At 42.3% G+C, this 24,893-nt stretch overlaps 1 protein-coding gene across 1 annotated transcript; it reads right to left on the bottom strand.

The window, feature by feature from the left end:
* Positions 1 to 1,733: 1,733 nt before the first annotated feature.
* LOC115045993 (inactive dipeptidyl peptidase 10) lies at positions 1,734 to 23,988 on the bottom strand. Its single transcript, XM_029506036.1, has 25 exons — positions 23,950 to 23,988; positions 18,190 to 18,304; positions 17,305 to 17,400; positions 17,086 to 17,180; positions 15,377 to 15,448; positions 11,320 to 11,372; positions 10,643 to 10,724; positions 10,068 to 10,188; positions 9,789 to 9,943; positions 8,874 to 8,971; positions 8,561 to 8,684; positions 8,117 to 8,158; positions 7,349 to 7,453; positions 6,566 to 6,657; positions 5,840 to 5,887; positions 4,417 to 4,535; positions 4,248 to 4,295; positions 3,877 to 3,975; positions 3,496 to 3,562; positions 3,168 to 3,362; positions 3,030 to 3,084; positions 2,823 to 2,922; positions 2,658 to 2,716; positions 2,091 to 2,163; positions 1,734 to 1,983 (listed from the first exon to the last, which is right to left on the bottom strand). The coding sequence occupies exons 1-25, from the start codon at positions 23,986 to 23,988 to the stop codon at positions 1,766 to 1,768; spliced, it is 2,370 nt and encodes a 789-aa protein (XP_029361896.1). The 3' UTR covers positions 1,734 to 1,765.
* Positions 23,989 to 24,893: the final 905 nt, after the last annotated feature.

The following is a 24,893-nucleotide window of genomic DNA, read 5'->3' as shown; positions in this document are numbered from 1 at the left end:
ATGTGTTATCATGATCGATGAAGTACACGGTGGCCTGATTAGCTGAATTTATAGTCCACAAATTAGTCCACCATTTAGCAGTGGGTACTAAGAGCACTGCAGTTTAACCTTTAAAGATGATCATGGCCATCTGGTGTGTGTTGTTTTGTTGAAATTAATTGCATTATGCTTACGTGTTTCTGTTATTTATCTGACATCAGTAGCAGTAAGGGTGTATATGTATGCATACACACATAAACAATACATGGAAGCCATACAAAGAACCAACTGTCAATGTAATACACCGTTCATCAGCACTATAAACGGAGAGAGCACTATAAACTGCAGCCTTCAAAATGTCAACACTTCCCTGAAACAGCTTTAACAAAAGCTGCATTATAAACCAGATGAGGACAAAGTTTATTCTAAGACTGAATTTATTATGAGCTAAGTTCAGTGCGTGCAGATACTTAATATACCAGTGGCCATGATCTTTGTAGCCATTTGTGAATGCCGTGGTGGTTCTTCTGCAGAGACCAAAGGCAGTATTTACCCAGTGTTAGCAAATGATTTCATAACTATCCCTCAGAATGGCTCTGTTGGTCTGCAGCCATGGTGATGAGGTAATGCAACCAAAATACATTTTGCTGTAAAACAAGAAGATCAAACTTTATTGTCAAGGATTATGGGGGGGGGGGTGAGTAGCTGGTTTTCTAAAGTCACTGGCATTCATTTTCAAACCAACTGCATGCAGTTTACCAGTATGGTTTGGTTCATAGTTTGATGATCAAGTCCATTGCCTTTATAGGCTGCAACGTCATGGCTCTATAGTTTGTCCAAGGAAATTATTTTTACGATACACAAGAATGATTAGATGTATAAAACAACAACATCCTGTATTTCCAAATACACTACACACAGGCAGACCTACATAGATGTAGCAATATGTCATGAATGGGACCTTGTGGTATCAACAGTTTCCTTTGCATACTCATCCCAATCTTAATCGCATCATAAAAATTATGCTGAAAAAATAAATAAATAAATAAAAATAACTGTGGATAAAGTCCAGAACATGTGTTTGGCACATTCAGAATGATCCATATGTGTCATCTAACTTGTGGAAAAAAAAAAAATTGCCCAGGCCAGCATACTGTCGTCCTAACATCTATGTTAATCTTCAAGATTAGATTCAAATCTCTTGTATCAGAGTTGTCTCGGTTGTTTAAAATAGCTGTGTGACCGTGAATCTGTATTAATATGAATGTGATCCTGTAGTCTAAGCTGATTTATTCATAAATCTGTAGTATGGGAAAGGTTAGACATTTATTGCGATAATTACTAGCTTTTTTTTTTTTTTTTTTTTAAGTCTGCCTGTGTGTTATTGGCTGTTGGCAGATTTTGCACTTTTAACCCTGATGGGCCATATTTAAAACCTGCAAATGACAAAAGAAAATGCAGTGTAAACTAATCCACGTCATGCAGCCATTACGACATGCATGTTTAAAAATCTTTGTAAACTTTTTGGCAGAATCAGTAGCGTTCCAAGTCCACATCATCTCAAGTGTAATTTGTAAACAAAGAGCGTTTCAGACATACAGGATAACTGAAATAATTATGTGCAACAAGGTATACAGTCCATCAATTTTTCCAGATGTTATAGGAGGTGATCTGATGTGTTTGGTCCCCACTCCTGTGCTCTTGTGCCTGGTTATTTAACCCAAAGTAATGCATAAGATGGTTCACAGTCCCCAGAGAGTTCCCTCCGGAAGAAGGAAAGAAAAACTCAGTCATCTTCCTCCTCTTCATCCTCTATAGGATCTAGAAGGACGCTGTGCTTAAAGCAGGTCTGGAGGTAGTTCACCACTGTCCGCTGAAAGTGCTGGATGCTGCGGAGCTCTCTCAGGACGTGACCCTCGTCTGGGTACAGCTGCAGGGAGTAGTTGGCCTCCACCTTCACCAGTCGGCTCAGGAGCTCAGCGCTGTGTTGGAAGTGCACCCTTGCTATAGACATAAGTGCGCGCACGCACACACAGAGAAAGCAAGAGGAGAAAATAAATAAGCCAATGAATAAACTCTCAAACTGAAAAATAGTTGAACAAAGACCTCACCATCTGCAGTTCCATGTAGAATTAGGAAATTCTCATCTTTCAACTTGTTAACCTCCTCCAGCAAAGAGGCAGTCTGCAAAGGCACACAATGAGGAAGTAATTTTTTTTAATGGGTACACCTTCCTCGCTAAAATGAATGCAATAAATCCCAACCTCATAAAAGTTTTAATACAAGTCTTACAGAGATGTTAACTAAACTTTATGGACATATAGGAGGCTGTAGATTGTGGTGCAGTTAAAATGCACTGCATTATACAGAGTGGTGGTGCTTGTATTATTTTTGTCTGCCCACGCTGAAATAAATGTGGCGAACAAACAATTAGAATCAACCCTAAGTATTCAAACCAATTCAGCTGCAGCACAAATGAAAACAGCTGCAATGACTATAAGGTTGAATTTAAAATGAAGATGAATACAGGTTATATTGGAAGATTGGTGCATTAGGCTACATTAATTCTGGGTAATAAACCTACAACTGAGAGCAAATCCATAATCATTATTATTGAAATACAAAAACACATTTCCACCTGAATAAATGAGTTCAGAGCATTACACATGGGACCTCACCAAGTAAGCGTGCTCCTCCTTTGCTGGAAGGCCCAAATATCTCTCAGAAAATGCCGCACCTGAAAACGGTGGAATCGCTTGTTTTCTGAGATGCAAACTATTTCAATGTTTCACTGCCTTATTGGCTTCATTGCATGAAGAGTCGATGGCATGATTGCAACTCACTATAAAGCCTGAAGTCAGTTATTGGTGCCATTGCAGCTGTGCATTGGAAGAGCTTGTCTGTTGCAGCTAACATCTTGAGGGTTAAATAACCACCGAACGCCTGCAGGGACAACAGAGAAATGAGCCTGAACAAACACAACATATGATGCCTTTCATGGCTTCAGTAGAAACAAACTGAGTGTACTGAATTTTTGCAAGTGCTGTAACCTTTCCATAGAGGGCCATGCGACGATCATCAATGTATGGCAGTTGCATCAGCAACCTGTGGAGATGTCATAAAATCATTTCAGTATATCAGCTTCATCCACGCATGTCAATGAAACGGCCTTATGTTGTTGCACTGACTCGACAACTCCCAGATAATCTTTCACTCTAAGCGAGCCCAGCTTGCGTGGATCTACAGCAGTGGTCTTCTGTCCACGGCCAACCCCACTCCTGCCGTCCACCCAGGCCAACGCCACGTTTTGGGTGCTGGACAGTACCTGAGGCCAATCAAGGGCAAATTCCTCTGTCACAGACTGACTGCCGGGGACGCCGTCTCTGAGCAACGAGATGAACAGGATCAGCCAGTGTGGTGACAGTTGTTGGTAATTTGAAGGGTGTTGGAAAAAAGACAATGGGTTGAAGGTTACAAAGTACACAATATTAACATCCCCTGTCCAGCAATACTTACACAATGATGAGGAGAGGGTGCAGGTTAGCCTCATAACCCTGAGGGAGGGATAGTTTCAGGTGCAGATCTGAGAAAGCAGACAGAATCATACTGGGATTACTACGTCTCCGCCTGAAACACATCCAAACAGCTGAAGCACAAAGAAAGTTTCATTTAAACATATCACATCCACGCCAATGTAGACGACCCTGAGGGCACACATGACTCACTCTAATGGCCTACTCACCAAGTAAAACACATGATTGATTTAACTACCTAACTCTTAGGATATTGCGGCCAATATCCTGCTGCTATATAACTGCTGCCATTCCCTTTAGCTACTTAATAAAATGAGACCCTAAACATTTAATATTTCTATAACACAATCTTCCTTTGTTGTACCGTGGTTGTCTGCTGGGAGTGTCCTGAACAGAGTCTCAGGAAGTCGCTTGTCCTCCAGGGCTTTAGACAGAGGGCTGTTGTCCTCCAACACGACGTATCCTACAGGAGATAAAATACCAGTGCCTTACATTTTTCATTCTAACCATCGAGACAGACACAGCAGCTGACTCCAACATCATCATCTCCAAGTTGCCAGCTCTGACTGGGAGCCGCAGACAGAGGGCACTGTTGAACAAGCAGGAAATGAATGAATCCATATAAATTTATATAAATCTCCTCCTACTGGCTGTCATAGACCACTGCAGACAGTCTGTGTGTGCATGTGCGTGTGTTACTACATCATTAGACAGACAAATACATTTAATACTCACTGGAGGGATCCTTTGTACTGTGAACTGTCACTTTAGGGATTCCAGGTCCTGGGGGATTTTTTTTTTTTTCAAAAGATAACATTATAAAATTAACAGTTTGAACAGCGTGAGGCTTTTACATTCATTGCAGGCGTGTATATAAGTGTATAGGTGTGTATATCACATTTACCCAGGCAGTAGAGGGTGAAATGGGTTTGATTGGGGCTGAATTCAGATCTAAAGAAGCGACATCCATCTATGAGATTACAGGAGACGCATCTGCGCTGAAAGACTCCATCCAAGTCCACACTGGGAAATAAAACAAAAAGAGTTATTGACCAAACTTGAGAGAACCAGGACAGATTAAATCAGGTAAACTTGCTCCAGGAGAGAGTCAATTGATTGCTAAGACATTAAGGAAAAGTGTCCGTGTCTAGAGACAAACACAGAGACACAGAGCTGACTTTTCAGAAATAAATGGGGTGGAGTCTTAAAATGTACTTCCCCCACTCCACTGCTTGCAAATTTCATACAGAATTAACCGCACTTTAAAACAAGCCATCTTTCCTACTCCATGATATCGAGCAGTCTCCTGAGACTCGAAGCAACGTCAGCTAATAAAAAGAAGCGAAAGCTCAGAGGTAGATGAGTAAAAGAGCCGGCTGGCTGATCACAAGTGGGCGATGTGCCACCAATCAACACAAGGCCCTCGTTCCCTAAGTGGGGTTTTTATTTGTTATGTGTCAAATAACTGTTGGTCTACATTAATATAGCAACACTTAAGTGTGCAGTTACTCACAGTTGAATTGAATTATCTTGTCAATTAGTCATAAAACTTTGTGCAGACATCTGTATTCCCCGAAAGACGAAGTCTAATGACTGCTCATCCCCCATCATTACCTCGAGAGTCACCGTGTGGTTAAAGTGATTGATCTTTCCTGAGATATGCCAACAAACATCGGGTGGATTACATCGAACTTTGGGACAGATGCCCCTGGTGTTTCTTCGGATGAATGCTGATGACTCTGACACCAACAGCACATCAAAGTTTTCTCTTATCCGGTGAAATGCATCAACATCTACAAGATGGCTTGGCACCATTTTTCTTACAGACACTTTGATCCCCGGATGATATTTTCTTCAGCCTAAGACGATCCCCCGACTTTTCCTTTAGCACAACCTTTAGGTTGACATTTTGAAGTGTAAATGTCTGATCAGCTATCGGATTGCAGTGAAAAGTGGGGCTGACGTTCATGTTCCCTAAAGGAGGAATTTGATGATCCCGGCCTTTAGTATAATGGCACCATCCGTTTATTTTACAGCCTTTTTATTTTGTCAAACATATTGGTTTGTGACCAAATACCTAAAGATGACACATTACAACCCATGAGTCTCAGCTCTGCTTTGCAAACTGTACCATGCACACATGCTAACCGAAGGTGGCAAATGGAGGAAACCATGTTAGTTATGTTTTAAGTTAAAGCATGAAAAACATTGTTTAAAAATTTAAAATACCACAAATGGGAAAACAAAAAACTCCACAGCCCACACGGCATCTACTCTGTCTTTACTGCATTGTCTAGAATCAGCATTCGGCGGAAAAACATGCTTACCTGTAAAGGTGTCTGCTTTGGCGGGATTCCTCTGTGCTCAGGAAATAGCTGATGAGGAAAATACGAATCACAGACACAGCAAGTTATTCAACACTGCCAAAGAACTTCAATATCCTAATTATTCTGGATATCAATTATTCATGACTGGACTCCATCTACGCGTATTTACATACTTCAGCATGATTATGAAGTCAGCTTCGTCTTAAGTTTGTATTTGAGCAGTGGCTGTACGGCAAACCAGTGAGCTTCTGGTTTTCCTATTGGGAGGGCAAACATTTTTCTTGATCTACATTGACATTTCCTTGATTGTCTGTGATGCTCACGTCTGAGTCGATCGGCACACGAGGGGTTTCATTCCCCAGCCGGATAAAAGGAGATTTAGCCAATAATCCGCTCTGGTCAAGTGTAAGTAGTTTTATGTGCTCTTCAATGGCAATAAACTGCCAGAAGCAAAGCCATTACCTTTGGCTTTTCAAACTGGCACCAACGCTACAAGTTAAAATCTTCATTGCAGTTCTTTTTAAACAGACAATCTTAGATGTATCAGTCGACAACAGATAAAATTTCCTCTGCCGAAGCTGACAGAAAACGTAATTATCATTGTGATCATGGACACTATTCTCCTTAACCTCCCTCATCACTTTTATATTCATAGTGAGGATCTGTGGGTGGATAAATCCACCGAAGGGTGTTAACCCGACTCCACACACTGTGGCTCTCACGTACATTTTTCCAGCCTTCTCGTCAAGGGCGCAGAGCAAGGTGACATCCCAGCTCCCCGATGTCAGGAAGCGAGGGGGGACTGACGGGACGGCGGGCTGCATTTCACAGGGATGAAAACTAATGTAAAACCAGGCAGATACACAGAATAAAAATAGGTGCAGCCGTACAGCAAGTGGGTGTCAGAGGACGGGGAGGAAAAATGAAGGTAGGCTCATAAAGTTAAATCAAATAATGATACTGGAGGGAAGAGAGAGAAATACAGTACTTTCTGATGATTTGGTTTATCTTGATGAAGGCAGAAAGTCACAAGTGAGAAAGCTTTGGATTTGATTCTGAACCACTAATGGTGACCGTGAGACCGGCATTGTGGGACTAAACAACCCAGTAACAATAAAACATGTGCTTTTTTATGTCAAAGTTATTTGATTCCTTAATGAGAAAAAAGCACAATAAATATTTTAATTGCCCCACTTGGGATGAATAAATTGTTCTGCTGAAATGAACTGAATTCCTTTCGAAGTGGTAAGGGCAAAGGACGAGTAAAATATTAATCAGCAAAATGCTTGCTTGGATGAGGATGCTGTTTTGGTAATCACATAATTAGAGCGAACATAAAATCAAAAGTCAAGATCCTTTCTGATGCCAGAGGTGGAGAACATTTTCAGTCTGTACTGTGTTGCTGTGTGCTTTGTGTGTGCACCCTCGATGAAATGTTAACAACCATTTCTGTCAGAAATTATTCAACGGTGATGTGAAATAGTAAAAATGAACAGCCATGGAACTGACCTGGACTGAATGGGCGGCAATGTGGTGAAACTCCCCGCGAGCGCCCTGTTTGGCTGGTAGGATGGCGTAAAACACGGAGCCATCTTCTGAAAACAACGGCACCTCCTGTCGAGACAACGACCGCACCGAGAAATAGGTGTAAACCAAAAGTTAAAAACTGGAACCAAGAGGAAAAAGTGACACTGTATTGTGTGTTTTTATGAAATCTATCTCAGTTAACAACCAGTATGTGCACTAAAAAATTCACTGTGTTAACAATGCCAAGTATATAATGGTTATAAGAGCAGCTGTGAGGCAGTGTTGGGGTTTGGGGAGTCATCTAAATGAAAAATCTCTCTGGGTATTTGTGTTTTTTTCCTCAATCTGATGTATTGCAGAATGAAGCATTTTGAAATACAGACTGCATCTTTTCACCTATTCGCATATTTGTGCCCACATCTCCATTTCACATTCTGTTCTTATGGCCTCATTCAATTCAGTTTTCCCGAAACAACAACAACACAGTGATACATCTTTTTGTCTTTTGTGGATGGCAAATTTTTTATGGTATGGTGTTTTGTTGAGTTTTTATTATGCAAAAGCTCTCTTCTTTCTTCATCTCAACTTCAATCTCAACCTGATAAAAAACACCAAAACTATTTTCAAAAAAGAAAAACAAATATAAATGAGTAAACTGAATTTTAAAAACTAATTAAATCTTCAGTCCAAATTAGAAGAAAAAAAAAGTCAAAATGAAATATCACCTTGTTCAACAGGAGCAATACTCACTTGTCGTTGATTTTGCATTATGTCCATGGCCATTTTGTGCTTCTACAGATTTAAAAATCACACAACAGAGATAAAAGCATTCGTTACTCCGTTTAAAATGCACTTATGTCAACATCTAAAGCTAGTTTAAATGCCAGCGGAAAAATCTAACTTCACATTGTTTACTGAATATTGCATTCATAAATAATCAGGAATGGGCGAACTGAATTCTGTGAGGATTTTCAGAAGGGGAACAAGTAATAACATACTGCAGTACATCACTGAAAATTCTGCTCATACAGCAAATGACCTTAAATATTAATGGAGCCAGCGGAGATTTGAGATTTTAAGTACATCCATCCTAACTCTCAAGACGGTGTGAAAGAAGCAGAAATTCTATTAAAGCTGTGTATTGCATGGAGGGGTGTTTGGATTACTAATGCCGAACGACTGCTGAGTGCTTACCTCTGAGCACGCCCCTGTGGTGGCCTCACACACGCAGAGAAGCGACTGGTTCTGAGCGCGATTCAGCCAACGAACCGCGAGCCGAGTGCTGCTGATCCAAGTCACCATGGAGATGTAGCTGTCTCTGAAGAGGCAATGCAGAGAGTGTTACGCGGGAAAGAATATTGGAAAGTGATGCCATGAAATGGTGAGAAAAGAAAAAAAGAGAAGCAGCGAAGGGTAGACGAATGTACACTCGTGCAATCATTTCTGACAAGTGGTGTCTAAAGTCTTAAAGGTTTATTCTGCTTTTAGCTTCACAAAGATGTACTACCTGGCCCTGAGGGTGTCTGGAGGCATCATTTCCAGAGTGTGAGCCGGACCATAAAGATTCACCACGAACAGACTGACCGATGGGATACTTGAACCGGCCTTTGAGCACAAGCAAAAAGACAAAATACATCAGATAAGCTCATCTATGTGTATTTTTGAAGAATTCTTTTAGCCACAGAAGCAGAGCTGGCAATGTTTGCCCACCACTTTGGTCCAGACTGAAGTATCTCATCTCTTGGATGGATCGTGCTGGAATTTGGTGCAGATATTCAGAGGATGAATGTGCTGAGCCGCCTTCGCGCCAACAGCAGGGTGAAAATGTCACTGTTGCACTTAAAGGTCTTGAATGAGACTGGTACTGGAAAGATTGCCACATGATGGGGATAAAAATCTCTAAATCTGTGCGGTGACTTTCTAGGATGATGGCACTTTGCTCAGATTTTCAGCCGTAAGAGGTTAAAATAGCTGCACTGCTTTTTCAGGACTGATAGATGCTAACAGCCACTCTGATATGACCACGGCTACTTCTTTGGCATGTGGACATCATTTCAAGAAAAGAAATGTAACTTTCCACTGCTGAAGACAGATCTTGGCGGATTAAGACATTTGATTTAGTTTATATTTCAGCCTGGTAAATAAAGAGCTAATGCACATGAACAAAAATTACAAATAGCTGTTATTTTTCTCCTGAGCAAACACTTATTTGAGCGATTGTCACAAAATGCGGTTGAGACAGTTTGCTAAAGTTATAACCAAATGCCTGCAGAATAAATGTCACCTCAGTGCCGTGCATACTTGTTGTATACGCGGGGATGAACACCGACATGTTAAACCGGGATGCCTGACAGACTGCAGTGTGTCAGCTGTGAGCACGTTGGGATGCTGACATGAGCGCTCTGGCTGCATCAGTGTTTACCTTTGGGTAGGGGAAGAGCTTGTTGGACGGATAGATACCACCTAAGAAGTGGGGTATTTCCATGACAGGTGTGGCAGAGTTGTTGATGCTCAGGTAAGCCAACCGGGCCCCGTCCATGGACCACCAATGAGCGGCATAGGTCAAGAGCACTTCCTCTGTTTTTAAAAGACGATAACAGTTTTTCATGTCAAAATCAAAGAGGCAAAATTGTGCTCTTTAGTGATTACAGCTGCCAAATTGAATTGGCAGATTTGTGCACGGAGCTGGTAGACATCCTACCCTCGTAGGTCCAGTCTGATAGCCCATTCAGCACATTCTGCTCCTGCTCGGTGATTGTGAGACGCAGGGCTTTGCTGGTCACGCTCGGTTTGTAGTAGATATCTCCGTCAAACACATAGGCCTGGCATGAGCAGCACAGACAGACGGTGCCAAGTCATTATCAAGGACGTTTCGTTGCAGTCGAATTTCATCGCTGGCTGCCTGAATTGTCCTAGAATGAGAATGAATCATCGGCCAGCACACACGTGGCTGAGAGCTAATACATCTTTACTTGCCAGCTGATATGCTGCAGATGAGCACTGACACTGCAGCAGAAGCCAATTACATTACAGGGATGGTAGTTGAATTACATTATGAGTGTTAAGTCACCCCATTATAGCAGCAGGGTTGCTACGATGACCTCTGAGTTGGCGGTCTTTTCATAACGACATAGTACCATCGATGTAATCATCATGAAAATGATGTCGTCGTTCATACAAAGCTAGCAAAGGTTAAGAAATCACATCATATTGGCAGACACAGTAGATGCAGATGACCAAACATTGATCAAGTGAATGAATGTGTGTCTGACTTACCAGCTGGTTCCCCTGAGGACCCCAGGAAGCATATTGTAGCATTGCCTGCTCTCCCTGTGGAGGGTTAAGCTCCAGCATATCCCTGGAACACACACAAAAGCTCAAACATAAGCCCCCCATTAGAGACAACTGTCCTGGTTTAAGCCCTCTGAGGTCCATCCATGCCCTGGTCTTGAGAGAGACACTGTGCTGTGAGGACGTGGGCACAAGATGCGGAGAAGGAAAAACGAAACAGAGAATGGGATTGGTTCATGCAAGAGTGCAACATTTTGATTTTGCATCCGTAATTCTAGCTGCGTTTCTTTCTGCTTCCTCTGAACAGGCAAACATTTTCCTCAAAGGCATATTCAGGCAACTATTAATATTGCAGAGCTACCAGTTATCCTTCCCACAACCACTTGCCAGGAGTTACCACAGTTACCACAGAGGTTTTCCCACCGATTCAATGCAGAGTATGAATCTCAGGCAGTGAAATCTGAAGTACAATACAAACCTCACGTCAGGATACTGAACCTACAACGAACAGTGACGGATGAATGCATGTCTGACGGGACTATGAGGTTCTGATTCAATGAGACACGCTTTGCGAGGGCACGTTGTCAGTCCACGGGTCTGCTTGCATTGGTGACGCTCATGCCCAGTGCAGCCCATGCATTAGCATTCATGATTCCACCTACCCATTAGCCACATTGTAGATAGCATAGGAGGCTGTGAAGGACTGAGAGAACACCTGAAAGAGGTAGAGGATATCATGCACACAGGTAGGCCGCACTTGGTTGACACAACATATATTTTAGTGCTCACACATGCTCAAACTCAGTTATAAATAAAGTGAATGAAACACAAGTTATGACAGACGCTGCTGACTCTGACCTTTATGAATGAGCAATAAGCAACAGGAGGCTCCTTAAATCACTGCAAATGACTACATCAAGTGGCTTATTACTTTTACAAAAGGGCAGCAACACGCCGCCTTATGATGCAAAATTAGAAAGGCCAATATTCACTGATCTCCATATCAAAGGTCACACAATGTATATTGTCTTTTTAAATTATACAGCAGGTGCAAAATTAATGCTGTGAAACTACCAAAGGGCTTAGTCCACAGTAAATGCAGAGCTGTAGTCAGAAGCTAAGGTTTAAAACGAGCTGTTAGTAACTTCTGTCGATTTGTGATGTCGCAGCAAATCAGTGATGTCTCTGAGCCATGCCTGAGGCCTGATTCTCTTTCCAGCCTTGCAGGATTTGGTTTCTTAGAGCATGTATACCTGAAATATGCTTTATTTTTATTTGACCATGAGAAAACAGTCCGCCTGTTCAAAGAAAAGCCTTGGCTTACCGGACTTTTCCATCCAGAAAAAAAAGATTTAAAAACATAAAATAAAATATGAGGCATTTAATTTAGTAAATTGACTGTAATTAACTAAAGTTTATTCTTTCATGTCAAAAGGGCTGTGAGCTGTAGGCTTTATGCTGTATGAACCTGTATGTGACCATTTTTAGGCTACTACGCATTTCAATATTGCGTTTATTTACACAAAGGTTCAATCACAGTTTCGTCCAGTAAGAGCAGAAATGTAAACATGAGGATTTTAACTAAAGGCTCAGTAAAAAATAAAAATAAAGGCATGACATGACATTGTGAAGAAAAATACAGAAACCAAGACTGACACTTTCATTAAATAGCATCGTTACAGTGAATATCCTTCACACTGAGCTCCATTGAGGCTGGCGACACTGACACAAGCATCAGCAGTTCAATGAATAATTAAATCATCATGCTGAAGAGGACTAAGGGACTGGAATCAATGACGGCGTGCGTGTGTATATGTGTGTTAATCGTAATTGATCACAGCGTTACCTGATGAGCTCTAGGTATTATATTGATTTATACCATTTTCTTCTCTGTTTCAAACAAAGGGGTGGAAGCAGGCTATTTGCCAAGAGGCCTCAGGCTCCCAGAAAACCAGTGCCTACAGAAATTAAATGTCACTTCCTCTATACTGCACACTTAACAGTGAAATTGGATTTCTCCTTTGTGTTTGTCTGTTGTTAGAAAATGCATGGATGGAGTGATGGGTTTGGAGGTGGGGGGGGGGCAGTTACAGCTGTAATGGTAAAGGAGGCAAAATTAATTTTTAGGCTATCTAAGTTCAATTGAAAGCTGATTGCACTGTAAAGTCTCAGCATGACAGGGGAAACAGCAGCGTAGGAAAATGGCTCTACAGGAAGTGGAAAGAATGAACACATTAAAAAAAAATGTGGGAGGGAAGAGGGGAAAAAAGAAACAGGAAAAAAAAGAAAGGAAGGGAGGAAGGGAGGAGGTACAGGCTGACAGCCGTCACACAACAGGGACCCCTCTTGAGTTATAGGCAGTGACACTCCTGGACATCAAGAGGGGCAGTGCTGCCATAAACTGAATGTCCAGTCTGCTTCCTGAGATTAGTTTTTATGAACCCGGTGATTCTGCTCATAATTTACCAACACGGTGCCAGCGGTTGTGTGGTTGCATGTGTGTTTTTGTGCGGCTGTGTGATAAACAGACGAAAAGACAGAGAGCAGCTGTTTTAGAGCGGCAGCGTGATCTCTAATCTGGCTGCCGGTGGCATGTCATAAATCCTCCAGATTGCGCCGCTTGTCACCCCACTTTACACCCCACCCCCTCATCAGCCCATGCTGCCAAAACAGGAGGGGGTAGAGGGGGCACCGCACAGATTAAACACTTAGAAGATCGCGTGGGATGATGTGGAAGAGAACACTTATAGATATCACAACACTCTTTGCATGAGCACGGATATTAGGATGTGTTGTGCATCCGTCCTTCTCTCCAGCAGTCCCACAATGCGCCTTTGATACCAACACCCCATCAGCATTTGCTGCAGAGTGCAGACACGACTCCCCTGGCATTTTATTTGTCCCTTGACTGCACTATCTTGGCAGCAACTGTGCCGGTGGACCCGTCTGCTCATCTATCCCCAAAAAACCTCCGTCTCCTCTGAACTATCTTGCCATCAGTCTTTTAAAACACGTTTTCCCGCTCTGCTCTTCCCGCCTCGCACACAATCGCAAACCGACTTAATTCGAATGGCCTCTCCTGCAGGAAATCTGCTTTCTCTTGTTCCGATGTGGCCAAATCCCCAACTCACTTCTATGTATACCTTCTTATCAAAATCCATTTATTTTTGCCCACCAGGCAGAAACCCTCTCCCTGTAAAGCCTCCGGAGCTAATACAAATCCAGAGAAGCCTTTTAACTTTACACACAGCCTGCTCGTCCATTTCTTACCACTGCTCGCCTCTCTCTTCAGATTCTTTGTCATCCTTTGATAACCATTCTGATTAATGTCAACTGGGCAGTTTATCTAAGGACAAATGCATATCCCATATTTATTCCCCTCTCTATCACAAGTGGCTATCCTCGCTGCTCTCTCTGTTTTTCCTCTCTCTTGTCCTCTGCCACTCTCAGTGGGTGAGTCGTCCCTCTTCCGAAAGGCAAAGCTGGTGCCTGGCACAAACTGCTTCAGTCAGCACAAATCCCCCCAGAGATAGACAGAAAAAAAAAAGATGAAGTGGGAGGGAAAAAAAAGGGGGGGAAGACCTGGGAGGAAGGGAAGAACTAAATAATACACAAAATGCAAACCCCCTGTTCACGCGCACAAATTCATTATAATGAATTTATAAATGATCTCGGCTGGCATGGCCGCTGTCTGCGATTTCCTCGTGTGCACATACTGAGCATGTAGATGAGCACAGAAAATTCCTGCTGATATGAAAGGATGTATGCTAATGGCACCGCATAAATCGACCTAAGCAACCCACAAACTGGGCAAAGATCTGAGCCCTCTTTCTGCACATCTGAACACTGATTGAATGTATGTTAACCATTCACTAATTCAGTTTGGACGCAGCAACAGGCTCACACACATACAGAGAAAATAAGATATACAGAGATCAGAGCAAGAACAGGATCTGTCTAAAGGAAGCCCGCACTGAACCAGGATTTCCTTGATTCAGTTTTCCTCTTTTGACGATTACTTGCACATTACACAACTCGCCAGAGTCAACAATTTATTAGCGGTACGGGTGTTTACAGAGTGAGCCGGCTGGGGGGGGGCTGAAGGAGCTGAGCTGTGGGTTTCTTAAGTAAAAAGGAGCAAAAGATCTGTTTTGTATCCCTCAACGGTGATCTGAAAGCACCTGAGATTGTGATTCTTGTCAGCTTCTCATTAAAATTCCTCAGCAAACTAGTGAGGGCGATTTCATTATCACAGCTCTTACTTTACTCCTTCATCTCATTGATTCCTCCCCCACTTCTCCCAGGTCCCTTTGGTGCACACTTCACACTGATCGCTCGCTCGAAGCTTTCCTCAACCCACCCATGCACCTACAGCCCTTTTAAATATTCAACTCCCCATATGTTATCCCAGTCATTTGGCGGCTGGTGTTATGGAGCTGCAGACTGCTGCAGTCGTAGAACACCAACACACATTGCCCTTCATGTTTCGCCTTCCTCGGTTACTTTTCCTTCTGGGGATCCGATTAAGATGCAAGTCATAGCTTGGTTCACAGCTGCGAGTCCTTTACCATGCTTGCAGGTTTGTGCGCAGTAACAGTTTGCCTTTGAGAGTAGTGTGTAATTTCAAAGCGCTGGATGTTTACTGAGGGTAAAAAAAAAAAATAAATAAAAAGTTTATATCTCGACGACACCTTCTGTAATAAATGGGAGAAAACCTACCGGGTGAATGTTGTACGCCAAGAGGACAAAGCTCTTGTCGGCGGACACCTGGAATTTAGTCGTGGTCAGATCCTGCAGGAAGAAAAACAAAAGAAAATTAGGTTTGCTAAACTTCCATTTGATTTCCGGTGGAAAGAGTGTGCGGTGGCATTTGATTTTGCTCTTCAGGGGAGATGGGCTGTAGCAGTAACTTTGATGAGGAACACTTGGGAGCCCTCGCCACAAATCTAAAGTAATAATTCTCTGTCAACAGCTCTGTTAGTGTTATGGGGTTCCTGATCTGTACAGCTATGCATGAATAGAATCAGACTGAGCTTTCAAGCAAAAAAATAACAATTTTTGACAGAGGGGATTGTGTATTGTTTGTCCATCGTTTGTCTAACTGAGCACCACACCACAACAAATCTACACACCGGCCTGATTTATCAATTGAAAATCCTTCTCACAAGGCGCTACACCGTATACTGTTAGCAAGTTCACGATCCCACACATGTCCATTAGCCGAGGGTACATTTACTTGGACAGGCAAAATTCAATATCAGGACATTGTCTAATCTAATCATCTAACAAACGTCCCACGCCAGCATCATCATGACAAAAAATAAACTTTCATCTCTCTGAGATGATGTTTTCTGTTTTCGCCTATGTGTCACTTCCTGTTTTATTTTGGTATTCCTAACCTGTTCGCTCTAATTTTTGCCCGCTGCTGTGATTGTAGACATTGGCCCTAATGTGTTGCACCTGTGTGTAATTGCCTCCCCTCCCAGCCTATTTAGCATGAGCGTTTCAGTCTTCTATGCCAGCTCATCTTTTCTTGTAGCAGCAGCCAAGCAGCTTCCTTGTGATTTATTTTTTTGAACCAGTTTTCTCTCTGACTGTGAGTTTACCTTGCCCTCTGGAAATGTTTGCCTGTCCTCACTGACTGTGTGCCAAACCCATTTTGTAGATAAAATCCTCCCTGTTCTTGCATTTTGAGTCTGTAGGCTGCGGTCCCGATGATACAGACATATTCGTTGCAATATATGGTGTCTTTGGCCTGAGCTCCATTGTCTTTTGGGCTTTACTTTGACATCAGGTGATGGACATCTGAAAGCGATGTGTAACCAAAACCAGTTAACTCTCAAAGGAAATCCTCCATTGCTTTGCTTTGCTCTTCGTGTTTGACAGTTCTTTCTTGGCTTTCATTTAAATGTGCATGCAGATATCCATGTTCAGAAAAGCAACTCTTCATTGAAGATCTATTTTTTTTGGGTTTTTTTTTTTTTCCCAGGAGAAAAACGTACCTTTCTCTAGAATTATCAACAGCAGCAGGGACGCCAAACCATATCACGACACCAAGAAGATACTTTTTCTCAACCTGACAACGGAGCACTGCTTTAAGCTCCCCAGCGATGACCCATATAAGTCAGTCAGTATTGTGCAGAGGCGGTGTTCAAAATGATGCCCTTGCTTGGAAAATTCTCTTTGAAGGCACATGTTGAGGGCTCAGAGCAGCCAGATTGGGGAGAAATGAGCTGATACTGCCACTCTGCCGAATCTTTTTTGTCTCGGATGTGGGACGAGGAGCAGTGTGACACCACAGCTTCTCCCTCTCTCTATCTGCAAACAGCGCCCTTAATGTTGCCTAATTAATTTGTAAAAAACGGCCCCTGGATATTCAGACCCGTCCTCTGTAATAAGCTGTCATAATGTGTGCAATCATAACTCACCAGGGAGCTGTTGTCCAGCAGAGTCGTGGTGAGGTTGGTGTTGAGGCTGAATGACAGGACGTGTCCCTCTCTGGTACGGAGAGCCACCTCATTTTCTGGTGAAACAGAGAACAGATAGCGATAGTAGGAGGTCCCGTGTTATTGGAGCCATGACAGAGATGGTTATTATTAAAAACAAGGTGTCAGGTGAGCCCCCTGAAGGAGCAGCTGGATCCTTACCGTTCAGCCATGCCACACAGGGCTCGTGAACTTTGAACTGCTCACTCTCCAGATCCTCCATGGTGAGATGGGAACGGAGTAACAACTGAGATTCATCTGTGAGCACAGAGAGAGACCTAATTAGTCAGTTCATCAGAAACTGTTTTGTGTTCACAGACAAACAGAGCCTGAGCGTGTTCACAGCCTGGCCCACATTCCTGATTCAGTCTTGGAATTGGCATTTTCATAGTCACTGTTCATGTGTTTGTAGTACTTTAATATCTGTACAAACCTTCCCCATTTTCTCTGCAAGCAAGAGTTTAAAATTTTGGGCAGTGTCCGACAGATAGTTTGTCTTTAAGACCGGGTGCAGGAGCAGCGAGCGCTCTGTCCAGTGACAACACAGACTACCTGCCAGCACATTTAAAGCCTCTTAATTAGCTCATTATACCCCGTTTGCTTAATCCATTCAAACACAAACTGTAAAAATGTCTATTTTCTGTTTTTTCGAGGGAGGGTTATATTCTCTGAGAGGCAATTTTGTGGTTGGCTGGAAGAGCCAAGAAATAGTCACTGAGATTTTAGGCCTCCATAACACGATGAGTTATTGTTTGTAGACTTCGGTTTTCGTTCCAATAAGACAGATGCAAAGTGTTATAAACTGTGAATGTGTCCTTTTGGAGTCAAACTAGCTGCTTTCACCTGTTTCTTCTCATTTCTGTGAAGTACAGCTAACCAGCTGCTGCTGCTGTTATTGATCTTCTCTTCCAACTCTCTGGTAAATAAACATCCACATCAAACTACTCCTTTAATTCTCAAATCACACCCAGTGTTTGCTTTGATGCTTTTACTCTCCTATAGCTCTTCCCACTATTTTCTTTTTTTTCTCCTTGTCCACGTTCTTACCAGGCGTGAGGAGGATGACGGAGAGAATGACCAGTGACATGACAGCAAGGATGACCACCATGGCGATTCCTATGCCTTTCCAGTTCCGCGGGGGACCGTCTGTACTCCCCAGGTCCTGATATTGAAGGGAACACACACACACACAGCGATGAGTGTGAGCAAAGCCAGGGAGGAGGATATTAGTGCTGCTTCATTTCCACAGTCTCACACAAAATTTCTCTCTGACAGGCACATCCCCACAGGGCGCCTCAGGGGGATTGACACCAGTTTTCAGCATCACGGAAACCTCGCTGAATTATTCATTTTTCATATGAGAACTGAATAAAACTATTGCATGTGAGACCAGACTTTAATTGTAGCACCAATTTTGTCCGCGCCATCATTTTCTTCACCCTCGGCTCATTCCACCTGTTACCTGACTGATAAGCTATGGGGTGCTGCTAAAACTGAAGGGGGTGGAACAACATTGAGCTTTTATTGAAATAGCTGCTTTGGTGCTGCAGGATTTATTCAACAGCTCTAGATTAAGTTGGTAACATAGAAGAAATAACGTAGCCAACTACATTAAACTACAGTTACCAATGGAGCAAAACCTCATGTTAAGTTGCAGGTCCTTGTACACCCCCTGTAGCTATCAGGGGGAAGTGATGGAATGAGCTGGCATCAGTATCAGTCGCAATTAAACACAATTGCAGCTGTTCCCACACCGCGCTCCACTCCCTCATAATGAGTGGCTGGCACTGTTGGAGCCACATGCCTGCCAGAATGTGAGAGTTCAATCAAAGAGCCGCCATGAAACCCAGCCTTTATTATCGCTGCCCACCCCCTTTGGCTTATCGCCTCTCCGGTCCAAATCATCTTCCTCCAGGCCTTGGGGGGCTGAGGAGGCGGGCGGGGGCAGACAGCGGAAGGATGGCATCTATGTGGTTCACTGGTTGACAGATTGCTACTCCTCTGCGCTCCCAGGGTGACATCAGCTGTCCCTGAGTCTTTGCTATTGGCCATGCTCACCTAAACGCCCCCATATAGCCCTTCTTTTCCACACACACACACACACACACACACACACAAAAAAGGCAGCATACATACACCATTACACAAACATTCACTTCTTGACTTCCCCAGACCATCCAACTGTCTCAAAGCCCCCGAGCCTCGGTTTATTAAAGTGGTGACTTGTGTAACTGATGTGAAAACGTCTTAAAAACCTATTTCCGAAAAGTGAAAATTGAAGAATAAAAGGTCAGCACAGCCGAGCAGTACAGAAACAGTGGGATTTCTCAACTCACTTTACGGCTGCATGTTTAAAATGAAATCTTTGATGTACTTTTTAATAACTTCAAAAGTTCTCACCTCCTTATTAAAAAGGATGTGGTTTCACTTTATACATAAGACGAGTGGAAGATGTACAAGGTCGGCTTTGCCTCAACTGGTTTCCAGAGCCAGATTTCTGCCAAGGTCTCATCTTTAAAATATAGTCTTTGCTGCGGTATCATAACATGTTCAAATTAAAACCCATTACCATTTTTACCTGCAGGGACAACTTTAAAGTGATGTGAAGACCAGGTCTGTGTATCTGCTGGCCTTTCTAACACCCTGCTTTATCTCACTCTCATGCCTTCTCTGCACCCAATCTCTCAGCGAACCGGTCTAATCCTTCCATCAGATAAAGAAACTTGCGGTGGTCTATGAATCCTTGATAGAATACAGTCAATACTGCATCACGCTGCACCTTCAGCACTTTCTGTTTGACTGAACAGATACGATTTTGACACACAGAAAATTTTGAATTGAATTTCATTTTAAACCAACATGTATAAAACTAACAGCTCTGAATGGTAATGCTCATGTCTCCTGTTTACATTATCATGAAAGATATTCTAATGCATTAAATACTGATCTCACAGCTGAAAGACAGATTTAAAATTAAATTCCTGCGCTTGACTGATGCCACCACACAGCATCTTATTTCCAAGTCCTCCCTCTAATTACTGCGTGCAACACGAGGGCCAAACATCCTCCAAATGGAAGCAGCTCATTCCCCTGAGCACAGACATTAGACCATATTTCCAATTAAGGTTGCATTGTTTTTAAGGTGGACGTCGAGAAACCCTGCATGAATGAGCAGTTTTGTCACACTCGCAAATGAGGTACAGCTGCGGTGAGCAGAATCCCCCACTGGCAAAGCCGCCGGTGTTGACTGGCTGCCAGTCACGATGCACAAGGGGCTCCAATGCAGAACAATCTACTGGCACAGGTGAAACAGAAGGAGAAGAAGAAGACTGTGAGGGACCCAGCATATCTTAACATATCAATCTCACAGCAGGTTTTTTGACTGACCCAGATCAAAAATGCATCACACAGTGAGCTATTCTTTTTATTCAGCCTGCCTGATCCCAGAGGAGTTTGGAGAAAAAGCTTAGATAAGGCATCAGTCAAACACCACGAGGTGGGGGAATGCAAATCGAGGCTCTTTGTGTTCACGGATATCCTTCTTGAGGGAATCTCCTTTATTTGGCACACCATGCAGAAGTGCATTGGAGGAAAAAGAGAGCGCTTATGTTTTCCACCAGAGCTCTGGGAATTTTCAGTCAACCAAAAGAGAGAATCGATAAGGTGTGCACTTCTACAAGGTCTTAGGGGAAACAATTAATAGTGGAAATACACCCATAAAAGAGACTTTTAGATCAACGTCCTCTGCTGAGCTCTTTTTCTCAAAGTGTGAAAGCTGCTTGTCGAGAACAAAGACCTTCTCTGACATTTCGACCACTTCAAAAAAATAATAATAAAAAAATCATGCCATCAGACTGGAAGCGTTCCTTTAAAATGCAAACAGATACCAACCAAGTTGCTCCTTTTTTTTTTTTTTCCCCCTCTCGGAGCACTGCACAGAAAATCAAACATTTCTAACTGTATTGATTGAGTTTGCACACTAAAAAAAGCAAGCCACACCAAACACAATTATTCAATCTGTACAGCATGCACCGCAGCTGGGTTGTGTAGAAACCAGGCTGTGCTAAGAATTCATAAATTAGGCTCAGGAGACCTCCTTAACTCCATCTTCAGTGTCTTTGAGGCGAAGAGAATCCGACAATAAATCACATGCAGCAGAATGAGGCAGCCAAATGCAGCTTGTTCTGTGATTCTTGTTGTAGATTTACATAACCCCCCCCGCCCCCCCCTTAACATCAAGAAATGATGTTCATTACACACATGACATTGGCAGAGGCATCAATGAAATAACCACCACCATAAAAAGGTGGAGATCTATTGGCAGACGTATGCAGACCTCAATATAACCTATATGCTCCTGATTTTAACGATTCACTGTAAGTGCTCACAAGGGAAAGCTGTGCATTAGTAACTAACCCACGTATATCGCACCTTGTCAATATGTCTGACTGCCTCATTTAAAATGAAAGTCATCATTGGAGCACGCTATTACTTTAGCACGGTCAGAATAAATGGTAACCGAATGGCTGTAGTAATAAGACACTAGGGTTCAATATTGATTCATCTATCTGGACTATCTTTTATCACATCCACAGGACTTTATGTGCCATTACTCACTGCAGCACCATTTCTCCATTTTGCGCTTCTTATCTTTAAAAAAAAAAAAAAAGGAGTAGGTTGTACACACACACACACACACACACCATATGGGACTAACTGGACAGATTTTTTTTTTTGCCCCCGAGGCTACTATTGCAAGACAATGCAGCACAAGCCACAGAGAAGTGAAAGACCTGCCGCTTTAGCTGTCTCTGCAGGGCTGCCTTTACCGCCCCATCTCACATAAGGAAATAACTGTTCAAAAGGGTCTCCTTTCAGATACTTTTCTCTCAGCATGTCTGGCCACTCTCAAAAACCAAGTTCCTGCCTGAGGAAACAAGCAACGACCATAAAGCGCACATGAAGGGGCCTGCAGGTGACATTATACCGAATTCGAGTAAAATGGGATCCAGAATGAATTATTTCTACAGAAATACTGTATCAGCAAAATACAGCCTAGTTATAAGCTCCTGCTACATGAATACACTCAGCCACAATGTCACATTATTATTAAATATTGAGAATGAAAATAAAAACAACAGCAGCTTTGATGGAGCAAATTAAATGACTTTTTAGTTCCTTCCTTCATGCTGGGGATTAACCAAGCTTGTGAGTGAAAGCATTGTGCTTCTGTGGCATGAAATTGTGATAGCCAGTTTAATAGTTGCACTTTGCACCTTTTTTTATGGAGCACAAATACAATCACACAAGTAGCAAACCACATTATTCTCCAAACTGCTGCGTCTTCCTACAAACAGACCATTTGTAACCCCGCAAAATGGCAATAAAAAAAAACCTCGTTAAAAAAAACGAACAAGTGTGATGCATCTCAATAATTGTTTTTCGATGTAAAGCAAAGATGAATTGACATGAAGTGTTGCGACATTTGCAGGTAATGGATTGTCTTTAATAGCTTGGTGCTTTGTGTGGCCCCGTCAAGGAGACAATAATGCTGCAGGATTATTGCACACTTTTGGATAAGTTTCACTGATGTTGCGTCACATTATACCAGAGGGTTAGTGTGTTGCTTTATGTCAGGCACCACTGTGCACATCATACAGGCCAATTTGACATAATTCAACTTCTCACCCTACAGGCTTTGGAACACTTCCTCCACCAGGACATGCTGTGAGGTAACGATATAATGATTGAAACTCTTTCCCCACATGGTTGACACTTTGATGAGATCTGTTAATTAGTCCACTTGGCATCGTTTTGCATTGTTTTTCTGCCCTGTAGGTAAACAGAAGCACAGCAATAACAATATGGCGTTTCTCTGATGGCTTATGAGAAAGTTTCATTCAAAGAAGGAAACTGAGCTTATTAGCTATGGAGAGATATTAGTCATACAAGTGTGTCTATAAGCAGCATATTTGAAATAGATATTCCATTAAACCATTGATGATCATGTCTGAATTATGTAAACATTAATCCATTAATGTTGTTAATGAATCTTAAGTCAAATCTTCCTTCTTTGTCTCACTAATACCTTAAATCGTGGCCTCACAAATTAATTCTAACACAAAATTACAAATAAAATTCCTTTTAAAAAAAAAAAACCCCACAAAAAGACAGAGCATGTGTGTAACTGAAACGAGGTAGGATGTGCAGAGTAATAATTCAGCTTGTTTGACTGTAATTGCCATCATGTGTAAGGACTCTTAATGGTGTGTGCAACAAACACAAGATGTTGGTCCACAGTCGTTGTTCGGTGCCAATACACCTACACAGCAGAGGGATAATCAATCACCCAGTGCAGGCTGAGAGCCCCTTTGTCAGTGTACGTCCTGCCTGAATGGGGACAGCCTGCTGGGACAAAGGACTGTGTCACATTATTACAAAAATGAACATTGCTACCGATGCAGACAATATGCAATAAAAGTACAGATGGGACAGAAAGGCGATTTAAGTGAGAGGCTGTGGACGTCGAGCTGCACCGCAGAGCACAAAGTCAGGCTGTCCACAAGGTTGATATTGAGCAGAAAGTCTGAATGGGCCAAATAACTGAAACACTAATCGATAGTCATCGCATTGTGGGGAATATATGAGGAATTTCCCCGCTGCACAGCAGAGCACTCAGATCTCCCCTCACACACTAAAACACACACTCAGCTGCTCTCAATCTGCCGGGAAGAAAACAATATTAAAAAAAAGAAGAAGAAGAAGAAGAAGAAACAACAACAAACAAACAAACAGACAAACACATACCAGCTCCGTGGTCATGTTCTGTTGAGTTGTGGCAATCATTGTAATCCTCAACCAGCTCCGCCGCCTCTGTAGCCTGAAAACACGCCGAGCAGCTGCACTGTTGCACGGCTGTCGTGCAGAGCCTTCTCTGCATGATCTGCTTCTTGCAAGTTTGTGCTCTTTGGGTTGATGGTCTCTCTCTCTCTCTCTCTCTCTCTCTCTCTCTTTCTACGCACTGTCTCTCGACCCCACCTCTCTCTCTTTTATCCACCTTTTTCCATTCTGTTTATTGGCTATTGATCGGCTCAGAAATTAATCATGACAGGCGACTTCAGCTGCTTCAGCATTCCCACAAAGAGTCAAAACAGACTGATTACATGTGCATGAATTAGATTAACTAACATTTCAGTCCATAAAGATTTATGTTTTAATGCTATGCTTGATTTGTGAGCTCCCCTATATGGATCCATATAAACTCATTATATACTATGTAACATGATCAAATACTTGTTATTCAGGAGTGGTGATGAAGTGCCTTATTTCTGCAGACATTCCTGTGAAATGTGTTAATATAAAAACCAGTCGACAGTTCAGTTCATGAATTGCATTATTGAGGCAGTGTCCAGTAAGGTCAAAATAAAAAACTTTTAGTTCAGGAAAACAGATGCAGAACAGCTCACCGCCATCCATTTTCATTTTAACCCTCTGAAACACTGAGGCGAGAAGTTGCTGTTTCAGCTAGAGCTGAAACTAAGTATTTATATATATATATATATAATTCAATGATCTGACAATCGTTATCATAACTGAGAGTAACTATTCACTTATTTTCCACCTATTTCAAATTTTTTAATTCTTTATTTAAATTTAAATCTATTCAAAATTTTCTAAGGTATGAGCAAGCTCTGTGGGATTTACATTTTTTTTATTTAGACATTAAATTACCTTTTATTTGTTACATGTTT

The sequence above is a fragment of the Echeneis naucrates genome, chromosome 7 (assembly GCF_900963305.1).
Source record: "Echeneis naucrates chromosome 7, fEcheNa1.1, whole genome shotgun sequence".
Lineage (NCBI taxonomy): Eukaryota > Metazoa > Chordata > Actinopteri > Carangiformes > Echeneidae > Echeneis > Echeneis naucrates.
The sequence above is the reverse complement of the archived record's forward strand: the minus strand, read 5'-3'. Positions and strand labels throughout refer to the sequence as shown.

Coding starts and splice junctions, on each gene's coding strand:
- LOC115045993 (XM_029506036.1), bottom strand. CDS start 23,988: ATGATTGCCACAACTCAACAGAACATGACCACGGAGCTG. Junction 10,725..11,319: donor ATCTACAATGTGGCTAATGG/GTAGGTGGAATC, acceptor TGTGTGTTCCAG/GGATATGCTGGAGCTTAACC. Junction 10,189..10,642: donor GTCCTCAGGGGAACCAGCTG/GTAAGTCAGACA, acceptor TGCTCATGCCAG/GCCTATGTGTTTGACGGAGA.